General features: G+C 33.4%; 1 protein-coding gene across 2 annotated transcripts in view; it reads left to right on the forward strand.

Annotated features, from left to right (window-relative positions):
- LOC127709033 (uncharacterized) overlaps positions 1–12,661 on the forward strand; it is a 77,394-nt gene that overhangs the window by 60,489 nt on the left and 4,244 nt on the right. For both annotated transcript variants that reach the window (XM_052214322.1, XM_052214321.1), the window contains exons 15-18: positions 5,033–5,178; positions 6,708–6,929; positions 8,406–8,484; positions 9,053–9,210. In XM_052214322.1, the coding sequence (XP_052070282.1) occupies positions 5,033–5,178; positions 6,708–6,929; positions 8,406–8,484; positions 9,053–9,210 (605 nt within the window). The remainder of the gene's footprint in view (positions 1–5,032; positions 5,179–6,707; positions 6,930–8,405; positions 8,485–9,052; positions 9,211–12,661) is intronic.

Raw genomic sequence — 12,661 nt, forward strand, 5'->3', positions numbered from 1 at the left:
CTTTCTAATTTTAATGCCAAATTAGAGTTTTGACCCCAATTTCACGGTCCACTGAACATAGAAAATGATAGTGCGAGTGTGGCATCCGTGTACTATGGACACATTCTTGTTTATAATTGATTTGTATTGTATTTGGGTTCCGTCGACCTTCCTGACAGTAAGTAACAATCCCATTTCATAGAAATGTAAACAATGGACAAAAATGTGAACCTTGACGATTTGGGTCATTGACAAAAGGACGTATAACTAATATACGTCCTTGCTGACATGAGTCACTGGCATAAGGACGTATAACTAATATTCGTCCTTACTGACATGAGTTATCTGTATTTGCAATATCTTTGGATTTTATGTGTAACCGTGCACATATTTTTGCATGTCATGGTTTTTGTTAAGTTTATACAAGATAAACAGGTTGGGAACAAACCTCCTTTATGGTGATAATATAAATAAGAAGCTGTGGTATGAGTGTCAATGAGACATCTCTCCATCCAAGTCACAATGTATAAAAAGTTAACAATTATAGGTCAAAGTACGGCCTTCAACACGGAGCCTTTGCTCACACCGAACAGCAAGCTATAAAGGGCCCCAAAATGACTAGTGTAAAACAATTCAAATCTATATAAGAAACGAGAAACGAGAAACACCTATGAACCACACCAACAAACACAACCACTGAACAATAATACCTGTATAGAGTGGTTACCCTTCTATAGAGGGATAAAAGGATCCCTCTATAGAGGAATATATTTGTTTAGACTGGATTTAAAGAAGAACATGGCAAATGCACATTTTCTACTTATGGCTGTAACCTGCAACATTGGATGTACCAATTGATGTACTTAATTTAATATGCACATGTCTAGTTAACTTATAAAAATTAAGTGCATTATGATAAGACTAAATATTCTTAATAATCGTGTCATTTCCTTACTGCATTCAGTGGACAGGTTGTCAACAGACGATTAACATGTTGGTGGGCACCAAACTATGCAATGCTCCATTCTATTTCACGCATTTACTCACATGGAGCAGAGAGTTTTAACAAAATTAAAAAAACTTTCGGACACCATACGATTTCATTTTCTGATAAATAATTCCAAAATACAGTTTTACATAATCTACACCTCTTCTATCGTAATGAGCTAGAAATTAATGCCACTACTAAAACAAGGTTTGCTTCAAACCTCGACTTAAACGTATCACAGTCACTTATACGTTGATTAATATCAAGTGTTATTTTTCATTTTCTGTAGTACAAAGGGGATTACACTGCAGGTGTACTATAAGTCCCCGATGGTATCATCAGGTCGATAATCATTGCTCAGCCACTGACATGATTTATTACTTACTTTTCTTAAATTTCTTTGATACAAACAGAATTTATTAAGAAATTAAGGTTCCCTCAGGCAAAGTTGTCCGAAGATAATTTTTCTTCTTCAGTTTATGTACATTTCGGTCATAAAGGTCCTTAAGTACATGACGGCTTTTTAATTTGTTTTTGGGGTTCCTGATTCAAAGTGTTATTTTCTTTTCGAATCAAAACCTTTTAACGGTTAATTAGTTTAAATTGAGAAATTGCATTTTCCAAAAAGATCCGTATACCTACATCACCAATGTCGTTTAACGATATCACAGTATGTCTTTTTTCAGGAGAATGTTTACATCGATGAACAATCAATTACTTGGTCGGGGCATTCAGTCGCTCACTCTGATCTGCATGCTATCATTTTGGTCGTGTTACTATTTGCTTACACTACAGGTGTCGCATTAATAGCAGGATACTTCGTTTCTGAAGTATAAAAGCAGAATTAGTCATGAGTCTACTCAGTAGAAATGATTAACTTCCTGTTCGAATAATTGATTTTCACTCTTACTGACACGTTTCATGTGGGCTTATGATTGACAAATTATTGTAAATTTTATTAGTTATCATGGTTGCAACTTCCAAAAAGTGCATTTTCTTCACTCTAAATGATAATAATAACTTAAGTTAGTTCTACACAGTGTTAAGATAAGTTAACTTTAAAACAATATATAGGTGTTTCCTTGCATGCATACACATTTTTATATACAACGTTTTGCGATGAAAAGTTCACTATTAATTGATGTACTGTCATGTTGCAATCATATCCTTAGTGGGCCCTTAAATGGTTTAATAAAAAAATATATATATGCTTTAACAGTATTAGCTGCACAACCCTAAAATACCCACTTTCGTTTATTTTGAATGACTTTGACCAACACTTACAAGTAAACTATTGGTGCAAGGCTTTCTAATTGTAAAGTGGTGTTCTTTTCTTTTAAAGTTTTACAGACGCCATTATGATTTTATTGACAGTTACGGGATGTTTTAGTAACAGATGGTCACGGATTTGTTCCTTTCGTTGTATCGTAAATCTAGACTGTGTTTTCGTTTTAACTGACCTGAATCGAAGGGTAAAATGAGCTTTTCTTATTACTTGTCGCGCGTCGTCAGTCATAGTCCGTTTAATTTTACAAAATATTCTCCTTTGAAACTACTTCACTTCGCCTACAAAGCAACATGACAGACGTGACAAAAAAAAAACAACACAATAACCTATGGCTAAAATTTAAGTTGTGTCTATATTCTTGCAAACCGTATACAAAATTTGCCAATTGGACAAGGCAAAATGTTAAACATGGTGAGATCTACCTACCGTCTATTTACATTAAAACTCTTAAACGACTTATTACAGATTTTTACCAATTGTTTGCTTTTTTTTGTTGCTTATTATCCAGAAAACTTTGATAGGTAGATAGAAACTTTAAATAGCAAAAGCGATCCACGTAACAGAATCTACAAATTAGTCGATATTGCTAAAATCTGTGGTCGACTCTTTATAGGAGTGTCCTTAAATGACAAGTTTTACCATTTTTGCGTTCTTGCTTATTATCTTGAAAACTATAATAGGCAGGTAAATAGAAATGATATCTAGCAAAATTTATCAGCAAGATAAAATTCAAACGTAAGTGAACATGGCTGAAACCGTAAGTGACTCGTTATAGGAGTGATTGCCATTAAAGGACGATTTTCACAATGTTTTTGCGTTTATGTCTCTCATCGTAAAAACTAAAATTGATAGATAGACACTTTAAAAAGCAAAAATGATCATCGGGACAAGATGGAAAAATACGTCAACATGACCGAAATTGTGGAAAAAGAAAAACTGTAAACAGCAAAAGTGGCCAACATAGTCGAATAATCATAGGAGTTATTGCCCTTAAATGAAATTTTACCCTTTTTTCATTTTGGGCAAAAATTATGAAAAATAGAGAGAAAATGTAAATAGTGAAAACGATCAGTAGAACACGATCAATCAAAAAGAGATTGTACATGTACTCGTGAATTATATTCTAGTCAATAATGTTGGAGAATGGCCATTGTTGGAGATCCACATAGATCCAGGTTATCGACACAGTTTATGACATCACAAAATGTTATTTATCGTCGAGTTTTAGTTGTCATGAACAACACTACTAGTGCTACTAGTGAAACAGGAACTGATTACCCTTCCGGGGCAACTGAATAATCACCCTGTAAATGCAGTGGATTCTTACAAACCCATCGGCTCATAGTTATTAATTCGTTAACTCCGTTATTAAAATGAAGAGAAGCAGCTTATAATCTAAGCAAAGCAGGGGACAGAGTAAATGGTCTGTTTTCCCAAAACAACAAAAATAGTTAGCAGACAAGGAAGACGGCCTCAGTGTATGATAATCGCGTCCTGGGCCGTATTTTCTAAAACAAAGCCAAGACCATCAGACTTCACTCAGAAACAATTGATGATGTAGGCATCAGCAAGTCAGATAAAACTGAAACAATTCAGACTAATAATTTCGATCTCGCTTTTCACGACTCAAACGTTGACGACCCACAAACGTTATTTTTTTTTTTTTATTAAAATATGAATTGGATATTACACCATCATTTGTTTTTCCCCTCACTGAACCCGGTTGATGGTTGGGTTCGTATTGTGTAACATGTATGTCTATGTGCAGTGTTTTTGACAGTTGTTAGTGTTTTCGTCATTTTACTTTTGGTCATGGTGTTGTGTATATTTTCCACGACTGATGGCTTTTATTGTCCTTTTTGTTATTTTCTTAAGTCAAACAGTGGCATTTGGGAAAAATAAATATCTGGAGATGGGCGTATGTCAATTATTTAAAGAAAAAAGACTACGTGCACTAACTACGTTTTTGTACATTTTATATTGAAATGTCAGATCGTAGGTTTCTTCCTACTATTTCCTGACTGGAGATATTTAAACCGATATCTAAGGAAAGTAACTACCCTTTATAGTTTCTCTAATGAGTATGAATGTAGAAAATGTCTTATACAGTAGGAAGCTAGAACTTTAAATTGCTTTGCTCTTTTTAACTATTTGAATGATATTAACATTTGGTGACATGTTTAGATTATGAATAAGCTCTAGTAGACGTGTTTATACGTTGTGCGCAGTCGAAGTAGTATTTGCCATTTATCATTTATTAATGCATACATCTAATAGGTTAGAAAAATCTTCATTATATTAGACTTTATTACCAAAACTGTATGGTGTTCACGCCTTTTCATTTTGATAATGATTTCTTTAAATCAGACATTTGAAATTAACTTTTTGTGTGGTGAAATGTAGACAAGTTATTTAATTGTCCTTTTGCTGACCTTAAAAGAAACAGTTTGACATGAACGGTTTTGATTTGTATATAGATATATTTTAAAAATTTATAAGTATATTTTTTTTCAAAAATGCAAACATGGGCATGTTAAGTCTATTATATTAAATTATCGTTCATTTCGACAGTTCTAGGAACGTTAACTGATTAAATTATTTTGTTTTATGTGACATGAAAATTAGATGATTCGTTGTTAAGCGAATACCATTGTAGTATTACTGTCTTTACATCTTCATCAAAATTATCATTGACAAAAACAAAGGCAGTGTTAGAAGACCTAGCCGCCTTGTTCTAAGACATCACATGTACACAGAACATGATTTTGTGATTTCAGGTAAAAAAGAACAAATAGTTCGAAAGAAGAGAGAAAATTTTGAAACATGGCAGTATCGGTCAAATTCAAAAAGACATTTAAAAATTGAAAAGCGAAAGAAAGAAAAGCATTACTTCAAAAACCAATTCGAAATGGAACATTTTTTGGTAAGTTATATTAAACTTTCCTATTAAAAATCACCACTTATATATATATATATATATATTCACATTATAGAAATAAAAATAGAAAATCCTGTTTGAGAGAAAACATTGATATCTAAAGTTAGAAGATAAGGTATGAATTAAATTATGATACATTTTCTATCAACCAAAAGATTAAAGAACAAGGATCTTTACAACTATAAGACCTTCAACAACGAGGAAAACTTACACCGTACAATACGCTATGAAAGGCACCGGATAACAAAATGTAGATCAATACAACAGATATAACTGTAAAACAATACAACAGAAAAATGTAAAACAATACAACAGAAAAATGTAAAACAATACAACAGAAAAATGTAAAACAGTTCAACAGAAAAATGTAACACAATACAACAGAGAAAACTAAGTTTTAATTTCAGTCAATTACATTAAACGACAACCATTGGACTACAGGTTTCTTGCTTTAGAAATGCATATAAAGATTTTTTTTGCAAGGCTCGATTCATCGGTATGAGTTTTCCTCGTTGATGAAGGTCTTATAGCTGTTAAGATCCTTGTTCTTTAATATTTTGGTTGATAGAAAATGTCCCATTTTAATTCATACCTTATCTTAGTTAGTGAGAGCTATTACCTGGGAATAGTGGTATATAAAAATCTGTTTGAAAAGGCTGGAGTCATCAGATTGGTACAACCGTAGAAAAGAAAACCCACAAAACACAAAGTACCGATCTAACAAAATTCGCAGCTACTGCAAGCTACTTCAAAACTCAACTTTAATTTAAAATATACCATTTTCCCAGACTAAAATATCAATCAGTACACCTTTAATATGTATAGTGTAAAGACGTTATAAGCAGTCTGAAAAACATGACATTGTATAATGCAAAAAAAGAAAGTATCTACAGGATGTAGGACCATAATTGTTAATTCAATAAGTGGATAGTTGTACATGTTTAGTTATGTGTTTAACTAAATCAACGTAACCGATAACGACAATACTCAAAGATCTTAGTACGGTGTGGCATTGATAACTTTTAAGAATAAGCTTATTCAAAAGACCAATAGGTGTATATGGATCGCGTCCTGTTCTATACGAGCTATATTAACAACATTGTACATGAGTTTAGTTGAGGTTGTTAATCGTCATACATCAACGGTTTGAGCACAGACTTGCTCTTACTGTGGATGAAGTAAAATGCAAGAGTTTGGCATTAATGACAATACATCACATACGAATATTATAACGATTGAATACGGTATCAAGAGAACAGATATAACAGCATACTATTCTATATCGAATAGGGAATAGGCAGAAGATACCAAAGGGACAATAAAAAAATCACCAGTCGGAAAACGACAACACCTTGGCAAAAATACACAAACAGCAGTCGACAAAACACTACACAGAAAACTATAGTCTGAACATCACGATCCATGAAATATCATTCCTTGACACACATCTTTCGAACATTTTACATTTACACTTTGAATTACAATATTACTGAAAAAGTTGATATCTATTCTAGGATAAAACTTTGCCTGGACTTTATAATCCTTTGGAGAGACTTGGTATTGTAGACTATGATGATGTCATAAGGAAATATAAAACCAGGATCGTCCGTAGGAAGTCTCAAGTCTTTTCACTTCCACCACTAAATGAAAATACTCGTTTAGTAACGCAACAAAACGAACAACCCGATGAAGTGAATCAAGAACTTGAATCCAATAAAATAAGAAGAACATCTAAAGTGAGTATTCATCATCAGTTCATAAAACAACATTAGACAGAAAACTCAAGATTGAGAACTACTAAACACACAATAAAAATGGGATAAACTTACGTGTTGTGGTAGGAGTTTTTGATCCACTAGTTGGCAAGTAAAACTCCGTGTATATTAAGTCTAATTCGGAGTTAAGATCGAGAAAAACGGGACTGGTGGAAGATATCCGTAGTCATCTGTAGTACAGTTATTCCATAACGGTTAATTAAATCATGATGGCGTGACCGTAAGACTTTCAAAACGAAGACATCTTTACGAACCCTTGGTTCGTTTAATATCTATATTGTATACAGCAACCGTCTATAAAAAAAATCATGATAAGAAACGCAAAAATACTGGAAAATATTTAGACTCTATCGACGACAGGTGTTGTCTTAATTTTATTACATAGGAATGGAAAGGTGTCCAACGGTCAAACAGGCTAGTAGTAACGTAAACGGCCAAATTGTTGCAAATAGACTCAAATTATAGGTTCTGTACCCTCGACACGTGTTTTTTCTTAATAAACATAACATTAAAGAGCATCGGAACCACAAAGCGGTCTAAACAAAATCCCAGAAACTCACAGCATCTAAAATCTATGTCTAAGGTCTAAGGGAGTTATAACCTTTTTGAAGTACAATTACCTAATCAAATACATGATCAACCAACTGAAATAACAATAACGAAATTTTAATCATGCTAATACCTGGAAACTGGTTAAATGATATTCTTCTAACAGTCCAGTAGCAGCTGCAAGACAATTGTAGTGATATAAACGATAGATACTGATTTCAGTATGCCCTACCAGTTTCTTTTCAATGACCTTCATCAAGTTCACTTGAAACCAAAAGTTGAAACACATTTACAAATGTAAAATGCTCTAAACAGATCAGACAAAATCGTCTGGGGATAACTTTTCTCGAGGAAGCAGCTTTAGTTTTATTACAATTACATTAATCATCAACTATAACCTTGCAATAAGAAATCATCGATTCAATTGTAGTATTATAGCACTGGATACGTGACTGATGGCTGTCTCCTGAAGGACTGACACGCCACTAGCAGAAACGTCTCTTGTTTCTCGAATGACCTTCTTGAGGTACGCTCACTGTTGGTATATTTTGAAATTTCTATTATTCTCTTCTGTATTAAAAAAAGGAATACTGTACTGAAAAATAACAATGTTTCATTGAACTCTTGGCCTAACTTTATCGAATAATTCTCAGTATCCTTCATCAGAATTGCCAAAGAAAAGAAAAAATCAGAACCGTTCAGATGTGCGTCGATAACAGTCAAGACAGGTCGGTTAAGATTAGAATAAATTATAAATAAATAGCGTTCACAACAGTTGAAACACGAATTAGTACTGGCCTTACATTAAGTAAAGTTCCGACTTTTACAAAGCCGTGGAGTAAAATTAAATGCAGTTAGTGATATTTTCAGTAATTCCTTTCACTATAGGGTGCCTATCTTGCCACACCGTCCAGACGACGTAGCAGTATCAGTACGGTGTCAGATCAGCTAGATGATGGAGAACAAGGTAAATAACACGGGAGATTTACTTTCTAACTGTAGTATTGACAAAGACCGCTATCATTATGATAAATATATGCATCAACATACCTTACATACTGAAACATTTCATCCCTTATATAAACAGACCAGACAAAAATCAGAAAAGAACATGCTTATCCTGTCTCGCTCCTTTTGGAGTTCATGCTACTCGCTCAGTTTTTGCTTTTACCTTGTTTTGTATCTTCTAAAAAGATTAGTGAGATTTTAACCTCGTCAAACAACTGTTGCCTCTAATGTATCTGCCTAAAAACTATATATGATATATCGTTTCCTTCTCGACTATGATATTTGTTTGACTTTATATAACAATTCTCTATCATGCATAGGTTTAGTTTTCTTACATAACAAACAACTCATAATTAAACACCTTTTCGATACTCCAATTGACAGAACTGCACATGCATATTTTAAGTCATTATCAGACAGAAAATAAAGGTTACATATGTTGTATGATGACAGTAATGACAGTACAAATGACAGTACAAATGACAGTAGAAGAGATGTGTAACAGTTTAGACACGTTTATTTAATAGCTATACGTCAAGCCGAGTCAACAATGGGCCAAGGAAGAAAGACAATTGCGGATGAGTTCGAAGATAACAAGAAGAAAAATGACGACGAAGAATCAGACGAAGAGGAAATTCATTCGGAATTCATAGAACTGTGCGTTTTGGAAAGAGGACAGTACTTTGTAAGTGGTAACATTACAAAAATATTTGGTTAGAGTAAGATTTGGCATATAAGATTATTTTTACAATGATTCTGCAAAGATTATAAGACACCATGTTATCTTGCGAATACATTTAGCACTTTAAGCTTGCCTATTCATATATCACAGAGCAAACTGACAATGCCATGGCAAAAAACGAAAACGACGAAAAGACAAACAGCACACAAAACACAACAAAGAAAACTAAAGACTGAGTAACACGAACCCCGCCAAAAACCGGGGGTGATCTCAGGTGCTCCGGAAGGGTTAGCAGATCCTACTCCACATATGGCACCAGCAAATTGTAGAAAGTCGTGCGGTGAACTTCGAATTTTGAAATTTTAACTTGATTGGGGAAGGATTGAAAGAAAGAGAATTAAAATGCTATCGCGGTACTTGCGAAAAATTTGGGTGTGAAAAAAGTCAAAGTCGGTGATAAGGCTTCATGTATAACTGGATTGATCTTTTATCAAACCTGTGCCATTGTCAGATTTACAAACCGTCGGTAGATGTAAAATCCCTAACCATAAACCATAAAAGATGACACGAAAATACGAAGTTTTGTTCCAGATAAAGGATAGACCATACCATGTCAGAAAAAGCACACTGAAAATTAAATATTCCTTGCTTAGTATCTTTCTCGTTAGCAGCAAACCTCCATGAAAGAAATATTGGTAGGAGAAGCAACCTCAAGAATATCGTTTACCTTTACCTCATTTATTTATAATTAACATTTCTAAAATTGTCCGTTTATAAATTATGAAATTATAAAGAAACTGAGGTTTCAACTCCCTCAGGCAAAGTTGACCTTAGATTGATTTTGCTATTTTTTATGTACTTTTGGTCATATAGCTCTTCAACTTTTTTGGTTCTTATACATCCTTGGTTTTCAAATATTCGGCTTTGAGCGTTCCTGATGAAGGTAAATCCAGACGCATTTAATTTATAACGTGTTATTTTCATTTTTTAGCATGCATTAATACCCTTTTGAACAATATCATATCTATGACATATTTAATACGACGTCACGGTGATTTCATAATTTATGGTATACACTAATAATCCGACAAAATTATTTGTATACGTACTTGAGCTTCAAAAGAGGTTCTCCTCAAGCACAATCTTTGGATTTTCACACCAATATCACAGCTCAAACTTAACTTGTAATACTAAAACATTCATAAATGCAACAGTCAAAACAACATCCAGAAATAAACAATCTGTCTCAGGGCTAAAATTTCATTAAAACGGAGAAGTTGTTAGACTACTTTTTACTTCCTTTAAGATGTAAAATTTGGACTAGATGAAACTTCCTATGCAATTCCTACGGATGTTATCTTAGTATTAAATGGTTCCAGTAATCGGTATATGGTCGACATCCTTGGATCACAATAGAGTATTAAACACAACGTTAATCCGTTTATGATGATTGCTCATTTTTAAAATGTCTAGATTATTATATTTATTACTATCAAAGTGTCATCAAGTTGAATTGTGGCTCGTTTTAACGTTTAACTTGTAAACATTTATATGTATGGACCATGACTTTCAGTTTTTCAATGAACGCAGTTTTCACATTTTATATTTGAACTTGAACAGATATATGGTCTGAAAAAAACCCGATGAGACCAGATAGCCGTATAATTGAACCTGTACATTTTAAGGGATGTATAGTCTGCCAAATAAAGGCAACAGTAGTATACCGGTGTTTAAAAGTCATAAATCGATTGAGAGAAAACAAATCCGGTTACAAACTAAAAACGAGGGAAACACATCAACTATATGAGGAAAACATAGGAACAATAGGAACACTGAAGTGCAACAAAAACAAACGCCAACATACATCGAAACGAACTATTTGATAACAACTGCCATATTCCTGACTTATTACAGGACATTTAAAGAAAAAATGGTGGGTTGAAACTGGTTTTATGGCTAGCCAAACCTCCCGCTTTTATGACAATGTTAAAAAATATCGCTAAAATGACAACACTACGTGACAGAAATACAGCAGTTAAAAACCGATGTTTTAACAGGGTTCAGATAGGCGTATAATTTGAACCTAAACGTTTTAAGGGGTGTATAGTCTGCCAAAAACCGATGTTTTAACAGGGATAAGATAGCCGTATAATTTGAACCTAAATGGTTTAAGGGATGAAAATCTGCCTAAAACCGATGTTTTACCAGAGACCAGATAATCGTATACTAGTAATTTGAACTCATACTCTTTATTGAATATACGGCCTGCAAAAACCGATATTTTAACAGGGACCAGGCAACCGTATATAAAGGATAGAAGACATACTAATATTTATGCTATACACTAATAATCCAACAATTGTATTTTATACGTTCTTTAGCTTCAATAGTGGTACTCATCAAGCACATCTCAACATTAACTTGGAATACTCAAACATATATCAATACAACAGTCAAAACAACATCCAGAAACAAACAATTTGTCTCAGGGCTAAAGGTTTATAAAACGGAAAAGCTTTAAGACTACTTTTTACTTCCTTAAATATGTAAAATTTGGACTATATGATTATAGTTATCAAAGGTACCAGGATTCTAATTTAATACGCCAGACGCGCGTTTCGTCTACATAAGACTCATCAGTGACGCTCAGATCAAAATAGTTATAAAGCCAAACAAGTACAAAGTTGAAGAGCATTGAGGACCAAAACTTCCAAAAAGTTGTGCCAAATACGGCTAAGGTATATGAAACTTCCTATGCAATTTTTACGGATGTTCTGTTAGTATTAAATGGTCCCAGCCATCGGTATTTAGAGCAAGGCCTTTGAAATTGAATCATCAAAGGTGTTATGTCAAAAAATATCTTCAGGATAATTCTAAGATGTACTTTTAACGAAATATACAATTTCTGAGTAACGTAAAATTATTTTAATTGTGTCACGAAACAATTTTTTGTAAGACTTTGCACACATTTCCGACCTGCTTAACGTCAACTTAAAAAAAAATAATGCATTTATCACTTTTATTGTCTGAATTATTATTGATACATATCTTAAAAGACATGTTCATTTGTATCGAAACACTTAAAAGTGGACAACTTTCAACGAATTATGATCTTTAAATCAGTAAATACAAAACCAATCCAAAAATGTTCTTAATGCTATATTATTGCTATATAAACTTACGTTTTATTGATATGAAAGAATCATAGGTTCATTCACTTAGTTTTTCGTGTAGTAGCTATTCTATTATTATGTTCATAATGAAAACGGCAAAACAAGTTTTCCTGCTGAAAGATAACAGCAGTGCAATTTGTGCTCTTTGCGACCATCCTCATCAGAAACGGACGAAAACACAAACAACAGTTCACAAAGCTCCACACAGGCAGTTATAGAACTTCACTATATACCACGGCGTGAACTCAGGTGATCCGAAAAGGTATGCAGTTCCTGTTTGT

This window comes from Mytilus californianus, unplaced genomic scaffold (assembly GCF_021869535.1).
Source record: "Mytilus californianus isolate M0D057914Y unplaced genomic scaffold, xbMytCali1.0.p SCAF_7, whole genome shotgun sequence".
NCBI lineage: Eukaryota > Metazoa > Mollusca > Bivalvia > Mytilida > Mytilidae > Mytilus > Mytilus californianus.